A 21837-nucleotide genomic window follows, 5' to 3' on the forward strand; every position below is an offset into this window, starting at 1 on the left:
GTTTTCAAGCTTTTAACTGTTTCAATTGATGCCATACTACTCCATTATGTCAAGTCAGGTCACATTTATTTATATAGCCCTTAATCACAAAAAGTCTCCAAGGGCTTCCCACTCAGTGACAGTGTGGATGATGTGGGTGTGAATATTTGCTTGTCCAGTACACTATATGTGCCCTGTGACTGACTAGAGACAAGTTCAGAGTTTGTCTGCCTTCGGCCTGAATTCAGCTGGGATAGTGTAAATTCACTGTAAGTTTTGAAAATGGATAGATGGAAGAATTTACTGGAGCCGAATACAGGTACCTTAGCACAAATGAATGGAAAAGATAGCTGGGGACTTCAAGTGGTGACTAAGTCTGCACATCAACACATATTTCTGAACGCAAATAATGCACTGCTGTCATAATAAAAAAAATTACGAATGAACAATGTTTATTTACTGGTAAAGTAGGCCAAATGCTTTAAAAGATAACACACAAAACAAAACAAACAAAAAAAAACCCTGGGCCCTCCAATTTTTTTCGTAGCATTAGAATGAGCATTTAAAGGAGAAAGTGGGTCAAGGTGACGAACAGCTGATTTGACATTAACTGTTATATTACCAATCAAAGAAAATAAACGCGCGTGCCATACAGCACTGTTGTATTGCTCCATATAGGAGAAGTTGAGATGTTGGAAACGGAGAGTGTTGCGTGACGTCACGAGTCAGCTGACGGGTTTGTTTTGCTTGCTTTGGTGTGCTCGTCATGATAAAAACACAGAGGTAGGGAGCGACCACGTCGAAACGCATCGGGTAACGTCAACAGCTCCTCACTGCCATTACAGCATATCTCCACGCGTCGCTTGTCACGGACCGTGTCGTCAACAGCGGCCCTTTTGTGTGCTAACACCGCCATTTACCTCCGTTGCCGACTGGGACGACGACTTTGACGCATTATGCCTTCAGAAAAATCCTTCAAACAAAGAAGAACATTCGGTAGGTATTTCCCCCCCCTCCCCCACATCTTTTTCCACAGTACCACTTTTTCTGTATGTTGTGTATATTTGTTGCCCTGTCTGGTGTGTAAGAAAAGCAAAATGCTGCAAGTTGAGCTTTTATTTCGGACACTTCAGAGTCAAACTGCGCCAAACACAAGTAGGGGCAGATGGAGGTTTGTTGACTGGAGGGCCTCACTGTCTTGTTACTTGTTGTGTAAAACACAAAAAGGCTTCTGTATGTAATTCCGTGTCTGACCGTGGTGGTTTTCTACCCTGTCTGTTTTTGTGAGGCGGTGGAAAGAAAACAAGTGGTGTCGAAAGAGGGCACAGGAGTTGAGCTGCAGGATTGGGGGATGGGACGCTTTCAGGAGGAGCAAGAAGTGTCCGACAAAAATACATGCAACACTTGCTCAAAGTTCCCGTTTTTATTTGCACGCCATGGATCCTGCAGTATAGGTTTCGCAAGTGTGTTGTTCGAACTTGACAGTACTGTTCACTTAAATCGCTTTGATGGTAATACAACCGACTTCCGGTTGAGAGTCACGTTTATTTGTCCTCGTTTAGGCAAGGAAAGCACGTGAGGCGATTCGAGCAGCAACATGGGCACCATAGTCAACAACGTGGTCGTCCCGTGTACCACTTTCTCAAAGCTGTTTATTACACCTTCACAACTATCTCCAGCTTCTATTTCTGCTCCAGCACTTGTATTCATTCATTCATTCATCTTCCGAGCCGCTTGATCCTCACTAGGGTCGCGGGTGGTGCTGGAGCCTATCCCAGCTGTCTTCGGGCAGTAGGCGGGGGAGACCCTGAATCGGTTGCCAGCCAATTGCAGGGCACACAGAAACAAACAACCATTCGCACTCACACTGCAATGCTATTTATTGTTGTCAAAATTTCAAATTACACTTTAATTCTGGCACAGTGAACCTGCACATATTTGCGGTAAGTATCCCTTTGTTATCTTGGTATTAAGGAACTGTGTTTCAGTGACTTAGAGGAACTTCAGATAAGATAAGAAAACCTTTATTAGTCTCACAATGGAAAATTCCAATTCACAGCACCAAAGTTATGAAAGGAAGTAGAAGAACAAAATATAGGAGCTGCTGGAAAGGCAGCCACTCTCGTGGCGCCATCTTGTAGTGAAAATAATACAAAACTTGAGGGACAATCTGCAAATGAGGTGAGGAGTGTAATTTGCACAAATGTAGTGCTTCACGACTATCTTCTGGTATCCATCAGCAATCGTAAACCTAGAGGTTTACAATAACTAGCTTTGTGGGAGGACTCTGCCCCTATTCCCTGCATATCACAGGTGATACCTTCGATTGTGCTCCCTTTCCTTATCGATGAAAACAAGGCAAAACAGATTAAAAAAAAATTATAATAATAATTAGTGCGGCACAAACAACTTCAATCAGCATTAAAAAGGCCCTACTGGCGGACACGTTAGATGGAAATGAAGCAAAATCAAATGCCACTGGTACGGTTTTCATAGCATATTAGTTTGATTGTTCAAACTGTTGATGTTGGACTTAAAAAAAAGGGAATCTTTTGGTTTAATTTTACATTAGGTCGTAGAATCGGTTCCTTATTGACGATCAATTCCTTAGCTCAATTACATCAGAAAATGAATCGTAAAGTAATAGAAGTTTGGCGCAGATGGCCTTCTTTAAAACACAAAAACCCACACTGAGAAACCATTTATTATTTGGTGGACATAATAAATGCATTACAAGCAAAGTAAGTCACCAAGTGTGAAAAATGTATCTGCACATTTATATGTAATGTGTTTAAAGTTAACATTCAGTTAGTGTAAATGTCATGGCTTTATAACCTTATTTGCTAGCTTGCTAGCTTTATGCTCAAAAACAAATAAGAGTTTCAGTACAAAAATATAAATGACATGATAAAACAAGTTCTCAGATGAACCAAATGCACGCTGAAATGTTCAATATGTGAATCAGTATCATCAGATTTAGTGCATAAAATAAAAAATATTGAACTGTGAAGCAATTGGCATTGATGTGGTGAAATGGTCCATATAATATACAGTGGTACCTCTACTTATGAACGTCTCTTCATTTGAAATTTTCAAGTTACGAAATGCCTCAACAGGAAAATATTGCCTCTTGTTACAAAAGAAATTTCAAGATACGACAGGTAAAAATACAGTCTGGACTGCTACTTGCAGCTCAGAGTTTCCTGAACGCAACATACTTAGAGCTGCTCTGGCATTGGCTATTACCGAGCATCATCATCCATTGCCTAAGAGGGACTTCAACTGTATATGTCTGTTTGTAGATAGATAGATATTTCGTCTATGCAGTGTCCTCCTCATTCGTTCCTCGGGCCCTGAGTAGTTTTACGTAAATGTGCATCACCCAGGAAAAGTGTTCACTAGTCAGACGATCGCTCAGTATGCTGATGTTTGCCTTGGACATTTTGAAAGAGTTGTTAAAAGCTGATAAAAGCTCCTTGCATCAGTTCTTTACAAAACGCCTGGCAAAAAAACACTTCTGAGAGAGAACATGAACTAAAGAGGGCAAAAATAAACCCATGAAGACAAAGTTAAAAGTTAAATGACCATAATTTTTATTCTTTACTCTAGTCTTTGTTTTTACATTACACACAACTCTCATTTATTGTGCAATAATCTTAATTGTAACATACTGTATTTTGATTTTTTTTGATGCTGTAGAAAACATTTATCGCTGAATTTTGGGGGGCCTGGAACGGATTAGGGCATTTACTGTACATGGAAAATGCATCTCTACTTACAAAATGTTCTAGTTTAGAAATTTCTTCCAGAACATATTAATTTCGTAAGTAGAGGTACCATTGGACATAGATATTACATGCACACAATGATGTATGTATATATCTATATTAATTTGAGAAGAAAAACTCATCCACAACCCTTAATGTATTGCCAAAGTATTGGATTGGAACTTGATATTGGCAGATACATAAACCTAAAGACTCTGACTCGGGTGTAAAAAAAAAAAAGCATGATTGTGACATCCCTGCTGTTTTTATTTACGTTTGACACAACACGAACTTCAGTGGAATTTGGTTTGTACAAAGCCCATGGGCCACAGACAGCGGATGACAAAAACGGCCCCTTTTGGTCGGGACAAAACACCTGAAATGTGTCCATTTCTGCTGAACTGTGTTAGCAAATGTGGTTCCTTGCTTTAAAGTGTGGAGTGAGAAGTATCACAATTTACACTATTATGAAGACAAGAAATGTCATGCAACCACACCCCACCTTTCTTCAGACAAGCACGTGCCAGCTCTCCGATCCAGTGCTTCCTTCTTGTCGTCTTTAATGGCCACTGAAAAGTGATGACTCAGATGTGTTACGAGAGACAAAACACCATACCACAGAGCTTCCCTATTCCTGCGCACTGAACTTAACCTAATTAAGCTGTTATCACAGGATGTTGTCCCACATTTCGCAGTAAGATAAACACAGTTTCAGTGTGAAAATTTGATTTGAACACGACAATTTCACTGTCATAACTGTGGATGCCTTCAAATCACCAGAAGTCTAGACTCTGAATGTGCCAATAAATACACACCTCTCGAACCAGAACTCTGTTAGACACTGCTGAGGATTCTGAGGTGATCAGTATGTTTGTTGTCATTCGGCCCCCCAAAAAATGGCATTGCCGCTGCTTCAAACAACAAGGCAGATAGATAGGATTAGTGTTTGGAGTATTGTATCATATTTTTGTAGTTATTGTATTGTATTTTATTGTTGGAGGTTCAAAGTTCACAAAACTGCGGGACCAAGGGCCTTAACATTTTGCAAATTGTGCAAAAAGTTAATGAAATATAAAATATAAATTAATGAATAATAAAATCCCTGCGATTGGCTGGCAATCGGTTCAGGGTGTCCCCCGCCTACTGCCCGAAGATGGCTGGGATAGGCTCCAGCGGCCCCCGCGACCCTAGTGAGGATTAAGCGGTTGGGAAAATGGATGAATGAATAAAAAAATATAAAAAATGGAAAAAAAATTGCATTGCAAAAAAATGCAAATTTCCCCAGTGTGGGACAAATAAAGGTTATCTTATATTAACAATGTTCTGTGTTCAACTGTGTTGAATTTCGGCACTGCTAAGATTAAATCAATTAAGATTGTGTTAAGATGTTTTTGGAGTGATTTTGTTTTCCTGTATGGACACATAATGCCACGCATGAGCTATACAAGTTCAATTCTTTGGAAAATGAGTATTAATTTCTGCCTTCACATATAATAAATGCTGTGGCACAGCTTGATTATGGATAAAATATTCATAGTAGATTTTGATCTTGAAAGCAATTCATTTAATGCAATTCATTAAATGCAATGTCCTCTAGGGCTTAGTTTTTGCTCGATACCCGTGCTATACCTTGATTAATATTATATAGGGTTCGACCTTGACGGTGGCCCGATGGCCAGGTGACCTGAAGTTAACCACTGGCCTCACTGGGGACGACTAATTAACTGTCCAATTTTCTTTTAACTCATTTACACCCTTTGACGTATAAATATGACAATTAGTGTATAGCCACTCCCTCCCCATGACGTATTAATACGTCAATCACGGTTTTTCATCGGGGTGGGTGCAAGAGAGCCCGATGCAACTTCTCACCAAAGGATTTGGCTTGACGGCAATGTTAAATAGCAAAAAAATGGCCATCGGGTGGCAGTGGTGCAGAAATCCACCAGGATTACGCCGCAGAAGTAGTAGAAAGGGCGTAGAGTGGAGGAGGGGCGTATGTGGATAGTGGATTGGAACATTAGCAACGATGGAGAAAAGGAAACAACTAAAAAAGATTGGGGTTTTTTTTCGGTATAAACGCGTCCTCAAAACACAACAACAAAGGAGATGGTGTTTGTGTGAAGGAGAAGATGACGCTTCGGTCACGTAATTGAAAGCAGCACCCGTGAAACGAACATCAGCCTGCGCAAACATGGCGTGCTGCACGCGCCCTGCATAGCTCACGCCGAGTTACGAGTTCATCTGATGAAGATGATCATGCTCCACGTCAGGGACCATCGCTTGGCAGAGCATTTTGTGCGTCCGATGGGGCACATCGCCCACAAATAGTCTTCCCGGCGACTTCCATCTAAGAAGACTGTTGAGCATAATGAAATTTCTCAAATTTTGCGGTCTTCAAAATATTATTTTCCTGTCTTAAAAGCTTTACTCTTGATCTCAACTGTACTTAGGTTATTGACTTTGATTGAGATCGTGTGGACTTGGACTCAGACCTTTGTTATTCAAACTTGACTTCGACTCGATCATGGCGGACTGTTTTCCAGTGCACCTGATTCAGATGATCAGCTCATCAGCCAGCTCAGAAGCAGCATTAGAACAATTTGATTATTTAAATCAGGTGTGTTGCTCCCAGAGGTAAAATCTGGGCCCGAAATCGGTTGGGTGAAAATGTCATCGGGTCGGTTTTCTCTCTCGCTGACTTTTTTTTTTTTTAGTTTTGAGGCCGTGAATAGTTTTGGCCATGAGAGACCGTGTTTCGCAAAATAAAACAGACGTCGCCTCATCACAACACGTACTGTACTAAACTCTTGCAATGACAATTTAAGGAACTACTTCCAGTCTCTGTTTAGTATCCACCCGTCATTGTTTGTCTTTGTCTCTGCTTCTCTCTTATAGTGCCGCGCTAGATTCTTAAGGAAATACTGCTGCTACGGGTTATGGCCCAATTTTCAACCCGTCAAAATGACGGACGGCCTTAAATTTTCCCTGTCCATGGAAAATTGTCGGTTAATGTAACCTCTTCAGATACAGAAAAATAAAATAAATGTAAATGTTTATACAGTCTTGTTTAACTTATATTTTGTTACAAAAGACAGGCTTTGTTATCAGAAATCACCCGCCCCCTCCCCAGTCTTCACAAATAAAATATGAAATCTTGGGTTTGCTTCGGGCTCGGGTTTGCAAATCAAGTTATGTGATCGGGCCGGCTTAAATACCCTCGGGCCGGGTCGGGTCGGGCTGGATTTTTTTTTGGACCGATCTTAGCTCTTCTTGCTCCTGGTAGAGCTGGAAAACAGGCAGGACAGCAGCCCTTGAGGACCGACTTTGGACACCTCTGAACTAGATGGAACTACGCTAAAGGGAATGCAATACAATACAGCTTTATTTATATGGGGCTTTCACAGACACTGCAGCTGTAACAAAGCGCTTTACAGAAAGTTTAAAATACTACATCTAAGAAATTACAATATTGATCGCTATATAAGGCGCACCGGATTACAAGGGGCACTGTCGGCTTTTGAGAAAATGTCCTGCTTTTAGGTGCGCCTTATAGTGTGGAAAATACGTTACGTGGTAAAACAGTCGTAAATTAAGGGTTGGGTTTGGCAACAAATGGATTTTTTTTGGCAGGGGAAACATTGCTATAATTTACATCGCATGCTTAAATTCTCTCAAGAGATTTTCTCGTACAAGTTAAAGAAATGACACGGCACACAGGAAAATTGTCTTCAATATCGGCGGGAGCGGATCTTTGAGAGCGAACGGCGGTTTAGTTGCTCCGATGATCACACACTCGGCTCCCTATCCGCCGGTTCGAACTTTTATTGCAAAATATAAGAAAGACACTGCCGCCGAGATTTGCATACCGCACCCCCCGGTCCTGCCCCTCGGTAGTGATCTGATTTACCCGAATACACAAGTCACTGACTTTGCTGATGACAAATGTCCACCTGGGCGCGACAGCTGTTCCCAAAATGTCTTTTGGTATTCACCAACTCTTTGTTCGCAATTTGTTTATTCCCACTCTGTGATTGAATCTAGCCTTCGCCCCTCTTGCTTTGACGTGATTACTCAAGAAAAGGCCCTCCGCCCAAACTGCCGACACCTCTGCGCTGAGTATGTCCAGACATGCCCAAATTAACGGAAACTTTAAACATGATACAAATTTTCTCCATAGATTTCTCTATCCAATCCATATTGCAAAAGGTGATGTTCAGGTATAAGCATTTTGGCCTGGCACACACGGAATCTCGAATAATTGTCTCAACTCTCTACAGTTTTTTTTTTAAATCTCATTTTGATTTTAAGCAGTGTGTAATGTGTCTGCTCATTCCTGCCTACTGACACTGCGCGCTTTTGTGTCCCCTGCAGATCAGCGAGTAGAAGATGTCCGGCTGATAAGGGAGCAGCATCCTAACAAGATACCTGTGAGGGTTTCTTCACTTGTGTGCTTTGAGCGAACCAACATGTTCAAATTCATGTCAGAAATTAAGTCACATAAACAGCACGAGTGAGCACTTAGGATGATTAACTCATTCACTCCCAAAGACGAAACGTCTTCTCAGTCTTGGTCCAGAATTGGCTGGTACTGAGTGAGTTAAGAGTTCTATTCGAACAAAACTCTTTGCAGCTGATCACACACTTTGGCTTTGACATGACAAATGAGTCGGGTTGGGCATTGAGACTTGGGTGGAACCAGGACTAACATCTCACCCAGAATCGCTCATATTCTAAAATGTCTGCTAAATTTTGATGCCTAGTTTGCCGTGCAGAAGAAGGACCAAATGCGCGGTGCGCAGCCTCTTCCTGCCACTGGAGCCGCGGCAGGCCTGTGGTAATTCAGCAGGGATTCAGTGCGCGGCAAGGGTCAGTCGGGGGTGTTACGTGTCTGCGGGGCCCGTATCTTATTCGCATGGCAGCGTTCCGAATTTTCTGACTGAGACACATTGGCCCTCGAAATCCCGTGCATCAGGAACCTCATAACCCCAACTTCTCCTATATACACACAGAATTTTGATTGTGTTAGAGGTTGTTGATTTATTGTAGTCGCTACATATTTTATGTACATACTGGACTTAGTATACTTGAAAACAAAGGGTTTTTAGATGGTTTCTGGTTTTATTAAAGATGCTGACATACAACTCAATAGAGGCTGTTTGTGGTGTGGTGAGCGTGCTTGTATAGAACGCCACACGACTGTTTCTTCAAAATGACCCTTCACTCGCCCACTTGCTCGAACTACTATAGTACAATCGTAGAGTCCTTGGATTTTTTTCAAGGGCCACAATTTACAAGTTTTCAAGTTACAAGCTGTTTGGTCATTTTGTTTGCATTGTGTTGCAAGACAATATTTGATGTATAAGTAAAATTTGCTGCCCGTCGAGGAAAGTGGGGGGGGAAAATGTTAGTTTGTTTTTTAGGGGCTGGAACAGATTAATGGCATTTCAATTCATTCCAATGGAGAAAATGTTTATGAACAGTATGGCCTAAAACTAATGTCTGAATATTTTTAGAATATACGATATCATATTCTGTTTTCTCAAATTCTACCCATTGATGCATAAAATGGCAACAAGCGGGCCACCCTTTTCCTCGACTAAAATGTACAAACCAGGCAGCTCTTTTTCTGCCCCCAAGGTGCAACCTGGCAAATCATACTTTGGGTCAAAAATCTTCATGAGATTTTCGAAACCTGCCTCTTCCACAACACTAACCAGGGTTACGTTTTGGGCTAAGCGTGTTGTCATTGCAGCCGTGATCTGACTTTTTTTCCATGTAGAAGTCTCATACGTTGGGACCGCCATTTACTGGGGATTAATCACAAGATCGCCAATGAGCGGGGCTCTTGTTCAGAGCTTAACAGATGGCAGCATTTATTTCATGTGATAGTCCGTGAATGAAACTGCATCGAGCACTGTGTGTGTGTGTGCCCCATAGGTGATCATCGAGAGGTACAAAGGAGAAAAGCAGCTCCCCATCCTGGACAAGACAAAGTTCTTAGTGCCCGATCACGTCAACATGAGTGAACTCATTAAGATTATCAGGTTTGATGTTTTTTTTTTTTCGGGTTGTCTTTTCTGATTTTAATTCACAGTGGGTTCAGATTAACAATTGCATTTTTAAACTGCAAAGGCTGCTATTTGGGGGAGAGGGCACTGCTTTGTTCACTCAGTAGCCTTTAATTTTTTTATAAATAGTTATATTTTGGTGCAGTGCTGAAGAAGTGCAGTCCACATTTATCATTGTTTCATGAAACATGAAAACTTGAAGTGGTCAAGTGACAGATTCGTTTGCATTATTTAAATTATGGCCGATGTCAATGTCACACTTTTTTGGCAGAATATTACAAAGTTGTGGTAGTTAACTGTTCAAAGACTGCAAGAGAAAGTTCTTGTAACTTTTCTAACTAATTGAAGTCGAGAAATGGACTCTTTTATCATAATTCATGTTCATTTGCCTTTATTTTCGTGGCAGCCTAACCTAAAGGACCCACACATTTATTTGCTGAGTGTATGTGCAGACGAGTACCGTTTTTTCCGCACCGTAAGGCCCTTTGGGGTAGAAGGCGCACCTTCAATGAATGGCCTATTTTAAAACAGTTTTCATATATAGTGCGCACCACATTATAAGGTGCATGGAATAGAAGCTACAATAGTGGCTGCGATTACATTATGGATAAACTAGATGGAGCTACGCGAAAGGCAAGTTTCCAGTTTTATTTATACGGAACCTTCACAGCCGCTGCAGCTGGTACAAAGCGATTTATAGAACGTTTAAAATACTACATCCAAGAAATCAGAATATTGGTCCATATATAAGGCGCATGGGATTATAAGGCGCACTGTCGGCTTTTGAGAAAATGGATTGCTTTTGGTGCGCCTTATAGTGTGGAAAATACGGTTGCTTGTGTTTGTCAAAAAAAAAAACATGGGAAGAGAATCCCCCCCCCCCAAATTGCATATTTAATTGCAATATTGAGAGAAAAGAAATGACAATTTGATTATTATCTTGCCATGACCATCAGGAGGCGCCTGCAGCTGAATTCCAACCAGGCTTTCTTCCTGCTGGTCAACGGCCACAGCATGGTGTCCGTGTCGGCCGCCATCTCGGAGGTGTACGAGCGGGAGCGGGACCAAGATGGCTTCCTCTATATGGTGTATGCCTCCCAGGAGACCTTCGGCGCCGGCCCGACTCCCCAGTGATCGGCTTTCCTCACTTCTCTCTTATTCCTCTTGGCCAGCGATTGGACAATTGTAGATTGTGGTTTGTTTGTTTTTTTTCTTTCTCCTTTCCATGTTCTTTCAAGTAATGATGCTTCTCACCACGTTAGTCGTGACTGTACCAACTAAAACAGGATCCATCAAATGTAATCATCAGGTATAAGCTCTAGTGTTTCGTGGGATCTGACTGCAAAGAGAGAAGAATTTGTTTGTGTGCCACACAAGGTGCACCACGGTTAGAGCCCGAGTCTTTTATGGGTCCCCTTTATCTCAATCTGCCTGCTGTCATGGCAACGTAGCATTTATTTCTGTGTTGTGGCTCCTGTTTACCTTTCTGTCCATTTCAACTAGCGGTTTTGCAAAAAAGTGGTGCGGCTTCACTGCTTTTTTCAAATATATCTAATTTACAGTAGCAAGAGAACAAAGCTAATGTTGATTTGAAGCTTTATAGAGATGAGTGCAAGTTACGTGGAGAATCAACAAACAATCATTGAGGCATTGCCTTGAGTAGATGCCGGGAAAGAACTGGATGTTGCCTCTGGGCCCGATGCAGGCGGGCCTTAAAGCAGCATGAAGGGACGACTCGACTGGTGGCAAAAAGATGCCGGATTGCATACAACTATTGAAAGGGGAAGTCAGCACAAACATTTTCTCTTCAATAATATGTTCTCAAGCGGCAGTGCTAGTCGAGACACGATAATCACATTAATAGCGAATTTATGGAATATGAATGGAGCAGCAAAATCCGCTCACTTTTATCCATCTCGGGGCTGCTATTCTGCCACTCACCGTCGACTGAAAACCACATCGCTGTGCCCAGGGCTCAGGTAACAACCAACCGTGGCTCAGCTCGTGACTGTCACCTGAAAACAGGTGAGCCCCGGTTGGTCGTTAAACCTGAGCAAATGCGATGTCGTTTAAGTCAACAGCAAGTGGCAAAATGGCCGTCGTCTGAGGTGGATAAAAACGGGTGGATTTTGATGCTTAATTCAAATTCCACAAATGTAATACGAAGCAGAATCCCGTGTTTCGACACGTGGGGCCATAGACATTTTTGAAATTAAATTCACATTCAAGCAGTGGATTTATTTTGTAAATAATGTCAGATTCAGAGGCATATTTACCATCAAGCAAAGGATTCTTTAGCAGGTGTCTACTTTGTCATTGGCAACTGGTCAGTCACAGTAATGGCATAGTGAGGACTCCGCAAGAGGCTATATCCACTTTCTATGCTGTCTTTGCTATGGATAGAAGTGTGGTAAGTGCGATAGACCTCCCACTTTTGTTTACCTGCCATGCAGTACGGCTTCAAGTATTTCAACATTCATGTAAAATTCGAGAACTGCGTTGAACACAATGTCGAAAGAATATGAGCGGTTCTATTCAGAGCAGTTAACAAGTTGACTTTTGCACACTACAATAAGTCTGGTCGAGAAACTTGAGGGATGAGTGCATTTCGTTCTTTCAGTCATTAGTTTTAGCAGGGGAAACGAAGAGTGACACAGGTCCCTTTGTGGCTATAGCTGCATCTGTGAGTTGGCTCTGCTCCACCGGGTTGATTTCACGGCGCTGCTGTTGCGATTCAACACACTATTGTCAGTTGGAAGGTTTCACCCTGGCTGCCCTGTGGGTTGCACATCCTCTGCACATGGACCTTAGTGCTTTTTTTTAAATGTTGAGGTACAACTGCTTTTTATGTCGCAGTATTTTATCATTTTGAACTTTTTTTTTGTCTTACAAGTCTTTCTCCTCAAATGTTTTCAGTTTGTGCTATTGGACAAGTCGAAGCCACTGTGTTTGTTGCAGAGGGGTGAGCATCGGCTTGTGTGTCTTCCAGCCCCTTCGTATCTCACACGCATTCACACTGAGCAATAGCCATTTCTGTGTTCATGTTGATCTTTTGTTAATAAAAGTTTGAGACAAGATTTGAAGTGATGTTTGTCTGATTCTTTTTGTCCATATACCCAACTGCGATGGCGAGTGGACCATCCCCCCAAATTATTCTGTTCACCAATTCTTAGCTGCCTCATTTAAATCAACACAGATACAAAATGATTATATTCAGTCTACATCCAACAATGTATTTCCTCTACTTAATTGAACACAACTACTGTACAAAGACGAGAAGTTTGATGTCCATTTATTCATTCATCTTCCGCTTCATCCTCACGACGGTCGCGGGGGGTGCTGGACCCTATCCCAGCAGTCTTCGGGCAGCATGCGGGGGACACCCTGAACCGGTCGGCAGCCAATCGCAAGGCACACCGACACGAACAACCGTCCACGCCCACACTCACACCGAGCTACCGATACCTCTGCACTGTGAAGACGACGAATGTTCAAACTGATCAAATTTATTGTTAACTAAGAATTTTATGGCAGCAAGAAAAAAAACAACTATTTTCTTGTGCAGTTCACAAAGCGGCGAAACTTGCTCCATCGTTGCTTGTGATTGACTGCGCAATTCAGGTCAGCTTTTTTTCAACCCGATCAGAGCACCGACCTATTCTCAGTTAGCCTGTCCACCTGTGGAATGTTCCAAACAGGTGCTTCTCACTTTTTTCCTTTTTTTTTACCGCATTTGCTAAAAACAATAAATTTAATATCAATTTGAACATTAAATGTCTTGTATTTCTAGTGTCCATTCAATACAAGTTTAACATTATTTGCAAATCATTGTATTCTATTTTTTATTTATGTTTAACACAATGTCCAAACTTCATTGAAATTTGATTTGTAAATGCATTTGAGTTACAGGTGAGATTACCCCCCTTTTTAATATTTTTAATTTTGCTGTTATTCAAGACAAAAGGGATGCCAGTAATTATGGAGGGCAGTGTAGATTTATATTCAATGCATTAGGATGCCAATGCGTTTACAAGAAAGCATATTCATTGTAATTTTAATACATTTTTTTCCTCAGATTTTGCTTTTATCTCAAATTATTTTGGGCATTAGCTGCTTGAGAGAGTTTTGAGTATTTTCAAAGGAAAATGTGACACAACTCTTGGGCCATTTTTGTAATTATGTTACAACTAGCTGGTTCGCCGCCCTCCGGGCGGCTCATCAGCTAGTTCCTGCGGAAGGCTGGTAAGGTGGGCCTTCGGCCCACAAAAGTGTTGTTGCTTGGTTCAACTTTTTGTTCATCTTCATTGCTTATCGTGAAAATAAAGAGATGTTGAGCTCTACTAAATAACTAACAATTTCATTGCAATGCTTGTGGGTAGACAACATTTTTTCGCTAAGATGCCCGCGCGATCGTAGTGAGCCACTGCCTGAGCGGCGCAGTGGCGGCGCGCAGTGGCGGCGCGCAGCGGCGCGGTGAAGTAGGTACGTTTTGAAAAGGGACAGACGGAAGGACAGACCGCGTGCGGGACGACGCGCAATATATATATAGAAGATATTCAAACACTTATTTGCATGGGGTTTTTTGTTGTTGCTTGTTTTGTCTTCTAAATGTAAAATAAATCATGTAATGCATGGACATCCCAAATAGAAAAAAAATTACTGTACTGCACAAATGGATTTTTCCCAAGAATTATCTAAAAGTCAATGGAAGGAACACAAAAACTGAACCTGACCGACAATTGTCAATTTTATTGTTGTTCTTATTGAAATACCGGCATTGAAAATGCTTCTGACCAGGACGAAGCAGCATGCATGCTGTGAATGATTTGACCGGATTGTCCTTTGATGCTGGAAACGTCCAGCTGACTTTAAGACAACAACTAAACAAATAAAAAAAGACATTCAAACGTGAGCATGCATGCTTTTTACAATTTGCAAAACCCCTTTCCCACTCACAATGATCACAACATATTTAAAAAAACAAACAAACAAAAGTTCAGCAATAATCATTTTAAATAAAGATGGCACATACAAGTGCCACACCCTCCAGGGGTCCAGATAGTGAGTAGGACAAGCCGTCCTCATGTTAATAATTTTCCAGGTCCTGCCCAGACACTTGACAGTCAACTAGGTTTCACTGAATAGGAAACAATCCTGAGCTTTCTCTTGGGTAAATTTCACACAGTTGCGTTGTGTCATTCACCTGCATCAACAATAAAACAATCTTAAAAGTAGACCTGACAAAATTGCCGCTTCTTGGTCTTCCTTGAGGGAAGGACTGAATGAAGAGGAGATACAAACAGGTTTCACGCTATGATCGTATAAAGGCAACCTCAAAAAAAGAAAAATATCATTTTCACCTGTCTCGTACAATGCAGTATAAACCGTAATACAGAAAATATGTACATTTTGCTTTGTTCCAGAGACAAGCTGCCCCACACAAACTTGCAGAAACGTGCTCTGTGCTCCAGACTTGTTCTGTTAAGACCAACACCACACAATTGAATTTTAAAATGTAACTTCCCCTCGAACCCATGTTATCAAATCTATTCATAGTTCTGTAGAATAATAATAACAAGAACAACTTATCGGTCATTTGAACCTCTCAAAAATTAAAAACTCAAATAAAGACAAGAAGATAAGCAAACAACTTAAAATGAAAACATGACAATCCCAAAAGTATAGAAATGATCATTTTTGAAAGATGGCCAAACTTGAGGACCAAGTAGGACTTGAGACAGTTAGGTGGTCTATAAATATGTGTCAGCATCTGTCCTGAAATGCTCCCCGGCCATACCGATATAAATGACCTGAGGGTTTCCTCTTCTTCAGCTTTTGAGAGTTTTTAATTTCTTGTGACATGCGGACACCGTCACTTGTTCACTGACAACTGCTCTGCCAAGAGCTCGGCTAAAAGACTAGCTAGCTGGACCAGGGTTGACCAAGTATGGTCCTCAAGAGCCCTGACCCAAAGATGAGCTGATCATTTGAATCAGGGGTTGGAAGAACGAGACTTATAAAACAGGCTGGCCAGGGACTCTTGAGTAGCGGGACTTGCGCATTCCTGAGCCAGACGCTTTGCCTTCAGCTTCAGTTGCACAAACTGTGGTCGCGGTGAAGAAGGATGAACGGTGGCTGGAGTAAATATATCTGGGATTCCTCAGTCCCCAGAGTCCTTATTGTCGGAGTGGGGAGTGTACTTCAGTCGAAAGTTGCCTGTGAAATCACACACACAATCAACTGAATCACATCCATCAAAGTCCTTCTATCCATTTTCCATGTACACTTTGCGAGCGTGAATGGTTTGACTTGTTTACTTGTACAGTGATCCCTCACCATTTCGCAGTTCGTACAGTGCATCTCGGATTTTTCAAACATATTCATTAAAAAAAAATCATATAGATTATAGTACAGTACTGTATATGTTGGTCTATGCAACTCGCTGTTGTTTTGCTGACTTTCGCAGCTTCTCGCGGACCGTTTGCGGACTTAAAAAAAAAAAAAAACCTGAACAAAATAAAATGTTTTTTTAATGTTTACTGTATTTTATCGTATTGTATTTTAGTGTATGCAGGAAAGTGGTTAAGAGTGCACGATTGTCTGTGTCTCATGTGTTGTTTTTTATTCATTCACTTCATTCATTCATCTTCCGAACCGCTTGATCCTCACTAGGGTCGCGGGGGGTGCTGGAGCCTATCCCAGCTGTCTCCGGGCAGTAGGCGGTGGACACCCTGAATCGGTTGCTAGCCAATCACAGGGCACACAGAGACGAACAACCATCCACTCCCACACTCACACAGAGGGACAATTTAGAGCGTCCAATCAGCCTGCCATGCATGTTTTTGGAATGTGGGAGGAAACCGGAGCACCCGGAGAAAACCCACGCAGGCCCGGGGAGAACCTGCAAACTCCACACAGGGAGGCCGGAGCTGGAATCGAACCCAGTACCTATGCACTGTGAAGCCGACGTGCTAACCACTGGACTACCGGGCCGCCCCTTGTTTTTTATTATTTTGTCATTTTTTTTGACAGCGGTGCGGACACCCGCAGCGGCTCCTCTTGTTTTATGTTAAGAGGGAAGACATTTCGCATACACATACAGTACATTTGACAATAAAGTTTATCCAATCCAATCCAATGTTGTTATTCATAAACTAACCTAACCTTATACATGTTTGAATCTATTAGTATACAGCTTTAAGTCATCTTAATTACTTCAAAATGTACTTCTACATGCATGTATACCATTAAATTTGGCCATATAAATATTATGTACACGTACCTATATGGGGGGGAGGGGTTTCGCTACTTCGCAGATTTTCATTTATCGCGGGTGTTTTTGGTCCCTATTAACCCCGATAAACGAGGGATTACTGTACTTGAGCGCGTTAACGTTTCCCTTTCTCAACACGAGTACTGTGTTTTTGCCCACTCTGCTGTTTTCCAAATGTGTCTGATGGCATCATGCGGTTCCTGCAGCGGCAGTCATTGTTCATTCCTTGACTCACCTTGCTGCGATGACTCCATGGGCGGTTGTTTGCAGCCTTCCGCTCTGTGCCCGTGGCCGCCGCAGTTGTAACAGGAAATGTTCCCCGCGATGCGCTTCTGGATCCCGTTTCCCACAACGCCATGGGGCTGGTAGAAGCTAAAACCTTTTTGCTGGTCCTGTGACCCAGAGCTCTGGCAGTACAGGGGTGGTGGTGCCATCAATGTGTAGGAATAGGGCGTGGCACCGGTACCTGTGGCGCTGGATGAGGCCACGAGGGGGCTAAGATGGAGTAGAGAGCCCAGAGTAAAGACAGAGCTGGCCGAGAACGGCTGCAGGTAGGCGGACGCAGGCGCGTATGTGGACAAGGCGCCGTAGGAGCCGCAGTTGCCCCGACATCCGCACGAGCTGCAAACGCACATGGAATGGGTGTGGCCTTGACTTGGATCCAATGAAGTGCCAGAGGAAGCGGAGGGGAGGCCCGCGCTGGATTGCTGACGGTAGTACATGTTGCCGGAAACTGCGGCAATAGGGACGGTGCTTGCGGTTGCCATGGAGACAAAGACACTTCCGCCACTGGAGCTAGAAGACTGAGAGAGGGACTTTGTGGAGGGGCAGAAGGTGGCAAAAGTGTAGAAGGAGGATGCGGGTGGGTATGAGTAGTATATGGATGGTGATGAGGATGAGGAGGATGAGAGGTGAAAGTGGAGAGGAGGTTGGGACACGTGGTGGTGGCTGTTTGAGGTGGAGGTCAGAGCGCAACTGGTCTCAACCATCAGACCCACCGCAGCCCCCGGAAGACCAAGACAGCCTTCGGAATCATGGAGGGAGGAGGGGGCGTCCACCTTAAGTTTGAGCCTGGGGAGCAAGGTCTCCAGCCTCATGCCCATCCCTGCACCCGGACCGGGACTAAAGCCTGCACTAGTACCGGGCAGGCCAGAAGCCACCACTTTCGTCCTGTCCTCTGCGCATAGCGGGTGCGGCCTTGGCTTTCGTGGGGAGGACAGGACACGCGCCTGGTTTGAGTGCGGGTAGCTGCCTTGCGGGTGGTAATGGGAGAGAGTGAAGGGGAGGTGGGAGGAGCAGGACGAAACAGCGGGAGCGGCGATATCCGTTTGGACGGGAAGGACCTGAGCCGTGGGCCGGCTGGGGCCTGCGGGGCAGCTGGAGTTCAGGATAAAAATGCACGAGCGCTCCTTTTCTTGACCTGAAACAGACACACAGACGGCTGTACAAAATGATGACCGTGAACAAAATGTCTCTTCACACAGATGTGTCCGTCTTTCTGGTGACCACGAAGTGAGGCAACTTACGCCTGTAAATATCTCTGCCCCTGTCCAGAGTGGCGTCACAGCAGTGGGGCGTTCGTGGAGAACACGAAGAGCTGGAGTAGCCTGAGGACGAGCTGCTGTCTGTCAGGACGGGATGATGGTGCGGCACACTGTCCACCTCCACACGCAACTCTACTACAACACATTTGGGACGGCTATTTTTGCTGACACAAATGATGACTAAGACACTGATCTGCCCACCAGGAGCAGACAGTGAATGAAAAACAAAAACAATTGCTGCTCCGAAATGTTCCAGTTACGTGTTCATTTTTCTTTTCTTCTTTATACGTAACCTGCCTTTTCAGGTACAAGCCATATGTTGGACAAAGCCGTTGCGTTACCTGCAGTGGTGGCGTGGGTGGAAGTTCCCACGTGACTGGAAGGCATCACTCTCGCGATACCGCTACTGGTCCGTTTCTCCATCTTCATCTCCCTGCTGGTCAAGGTAAAATACAAATAAATCAGAAAACGAAACAAATTACTTGCAGCTCTCAGATCTTTTCCAAGACCGAAGCATCAAAAATCGAATCATCAAATCGCAAGCGTACACTTTTCCAATTGCCCAACACATATAGGGCTCCTTCGACCTTTCTTTCAACATGAGCATAAAGCAGAAAATGAATCGTCTAGTTCCCACTCTTAAACAAACAACCTCATTTGTGGCGAAAAGGGCCTGCAAATAGTCATGAGGCCGGTAGTGTTCCATGGGTTCAAAAAGTCAGGGTTTCAATCACCGCTAATACTGTCTGTGACCGGGAATGCGCTCGGCTTTTCTTCTTTGAAATGCCTTATAAGCAGCGCACGATATTTGAACACTGTGACACATTTCAACAGACCACAATATTTTTTGCTCACGGTGATATGATCAGAATGTACTACTGCAGGGGTCCCCAACCGCCGGTCCGCGGGGCATTTGGTACCGGGCCGCACAATAAGAACTTTAATTCCATTGTATTTATTTTGTAATACAAAAGATATTTTACATCCGTCTGTCACTCTTGAGGCATGTCAAACCACGCTTCTCCATCACGTGATTGATTACGGCTAAAAACAAAACGCCGGAGCTAGCTAAATGAGTAAAATAAACTGCTGGAGATCGCAAATAACGGCGGCCTTAAAAGTACGTTAGAGACAACAACTCTGCCGGTGTTCTGGATTCAAGTTATGGCTGAATACTCTGAGATCGCCACAACAGCACTGTTGCTATTTCCGACATGCTACCTGTGTGAGGCGAGGGTTTTGTGCAGCAACGGCGACTAAAACAAAATTACAAAGAAGACTCGACATAAATTACCCCGAGATGGGACGGCCCAGTTGCAGAAAATCAAGCTCGGACTCGCACTGATTCAGCGTTGTGGTGAGTTGACATTTTTTTTTTTAATTTGCGTTGTATCGTATTTTGAAGGCATTAAACATTACCATAGCGATCAGAGTGTTGCGGCCAGATTCGACGCTCCTCGTGTTTATTATTATCTCTCGAAAACACCGCAGTGTTCATGCAGCTCTTACCATATTATTTTGTAGTATTTATCCGCCACACCTTAAATGCCACTCCGTGAAAATATTGTCTGACGTAAACCGGTCCATGGGGCAAAAAAGGTTGGGGACCCCTGTCCTACTGTATGAGCTAATGCCTAGCTGCGATTGCCCAAAAACTACCACTAGAGAGAGTCATCAATGCACACAACAAGTTGGGCTGCTCCCAAGCCGGGGCTTCTCCATCTGCAGATCTGCTGTATGGAAAAGCACTGCAGTAACTTTCCATTTTGTTTGCCTTGTGGTTACGCACGCGCACACACGCACGCGCGCGCGCGCACACACACACACACACACACACGCACACACACACACACACACACACACACACAAATGCCAACCAAATGGAAACAGTTTAAATTATGATCAGATGATAAGAGCAGAGCTCTTCGTGCTTCCTTGTACGTACTTCAATTTATGTATGACCATGCTTGTCTGAATGGCAAGTTATGCACAGAGACACATTTTGTTGCCATGTGTCATTGTTCTCGCATTTCTGTCCCTTGATTATCTCGTACAAGTAAACCTTATCGCTGGAGCCTTCTCACAGTTCATAAACCATGACGTCTTGTACGGTCTGTTTTTGCCATCCACTGCTGAGCTAGCAGAAGCCGAGCAGTTGGTGAATTGCTAATGGGCAAAATAAAGCAAGGTGCTCTGATGCAGGTTGATTCCACATCATCACTTGCTGGGGAAGGGCTACTTGTCCCAGTGTGCTCAGAGCTCAACAGGTCGCTTCAGCTGGGTGTTTGGCATATAATACTGTAAAGCAGTGGCTCTTAACATTGTTAGAGGTACCGAACCCAACCAGTTCATATGCACTTTCACCGAAACCTTCATTCATTCATTCATTTTCCGATCCACTTTATCCTCACAAGGGTCGCGGGGGGTGCTGGAGCCTATCCCAGCGGTCTTCGGGCAGTAGGCGGGGGAGACCCTAAACCAGTTGCCAGCCAATCGCAGGGCATACAGAGACGAACAACCATCTGCGCACACACTCACACCGAGGGACAATTTAGAGTGTTCAATCAGCCAGCTGTGCATGTTTTTGGAATGTGGGTGGAAACCGGAGTATCCGGAGAAAACCCACGCAGGCCCGGGGAGAACATGCAAACTCCACACAGGGGAGCCGGAGCTGCACTGTGAGGTGGACGCGCTTACAACTGGACCACTGGGACACCCCTGAAACCTTAATTTGTGAAAAATAAAAATATGATTTCTTTTTTTGTACACATTCAAGACATAAAAAGACGCATTAAAACCAGAAAAAAACAAAATCAAATTTCAAGACATAAGTATAAAATTTTTAAATTGTGCACAAAATGAACCAACCAGTGATGGCCAAGCAGGCATGTCATAACTAATTGACATGTTGAGTTATGTGTGTCTTAACCTCCATGGCAGAGGCTCCGTCGAGCCCCTGAGACCAATTCACCGAACCCAGGTTAAGAACCACTCCTATAAAGCATTAGTATAGAGTATCTTGTTTGCATTCAAACAGAAACAATGTCATAATTGTAAAAAAATAAAATAAAATAGTGATTTGCTCAATGGATGCATGAAGAGGTAAAAATCATGGCTTCTCAAGCTTAAAGGGAGGCAAACGTTGATTCAGCAGAACAAAAATATATTTAAAAAAATGTAATATCTATATCCCATGTAATGTG

General features: G+C 43.2%; 3 protein-coding genes across 6 annotated transcripts in view; 1 reads left to right on the forward strand and 2 right to left on the reverse strand.

The window, feature by feature from the left end:
* LOC127597714 (uncharacterized) overlaps nt 1–21837 on the reverse strand; it is a 108203-nt gene that overhangs the window by 3891 nt on the left and 82475 nt on the right. The window lies entirely within an intron of this gene.
* Nucleotides 687–12894, forward strand: map1lc3b (microtubule-associated protein 1 light chain 3 beta). The gene is made up of 4 exons (XM_052061103.1): nt 687–975; nt 8121–8176; nt 9687–9793; nt 10774–12894. The coding sequence occupies exons 1-4, from the start codon at nt 936–938 to the stop codon at nt 10949–10951; spliced, it is 381 nt and encodes a 126-aa protein (XP_051917063.1). The 5' UTR covers nt 687–935; the 3' UTR covers nt 10952–12894.
* The window catches only part of zcchc14 (zinc finger, CCHC domain containing 14), a 31698-nt gene continuing 24401 nt past the window's right edge, over nt 14541–21837 (reverse strand). For 2 of the 4 annotated variants that reach the window (XM_052060828.1, XM_052060827.1), the window contains 4 exons: nt 18976–19070; nt 18617–18769; nt 17326–18531; nt 14541–16033 (listed from right to left, as the gene is read on the reverse strand). In XM_052060828.1, coding sequence (XP_051916788.1) covers nt 15978–16033; nt 17326–18531; nt 18617–18769; nt 18976–19070 — 1510 coding nt within the window. In that variant the 3' untranslated portion in view covers nt 14541–15977. The remainder of the gene's footprint in view (nt 16034–17325; nt 18532–18616; nt 18770–18975; nt 19071–21837) is intronic. The other 2 variants (XM_052060830.1, XM_052060829.1) reach the window with 2 other exon arrangements.

The sequence above is a fragment of the Hippocampus zosterae genome, chromosome 3 (assembly GCF_025434085.1).
Source record: "Hippocampus zosterae strain Florida chromosome 3, ASM2543408v3, whole genome shotgun sequence".
In the NCBI taxonomy this organism is placed as follows: domain Eukaryota; kingdom Metazoa; phylum Chordata; class Actinopteri; order Syngnathiformes; family Syngnathidae; genus Hippocampus; species Hippocampus zosterae.

Coding starts and splice junctions, on each gene's coding strand:
- map1lc3b (XM_052061103.1), top strand. CDS start 936: ATGCCTTCAGAAAAATCCTTCAAACAAAGAAGAACATTCG. Junction 976..8,120: donor CAAACAAAGAAGAACATTCG/GTAGGTATTTCC, acceptor TGTCCCCTGCAG/ATCAGCGAGTAGAAGATGTC. Junction 8,177..9,686: donor AGCATCCTAACAAGATACCT/GTGAGGGTTTCT, acceptor TGTGCCCCATAG/GTGATCATCGAGAGGTACAA.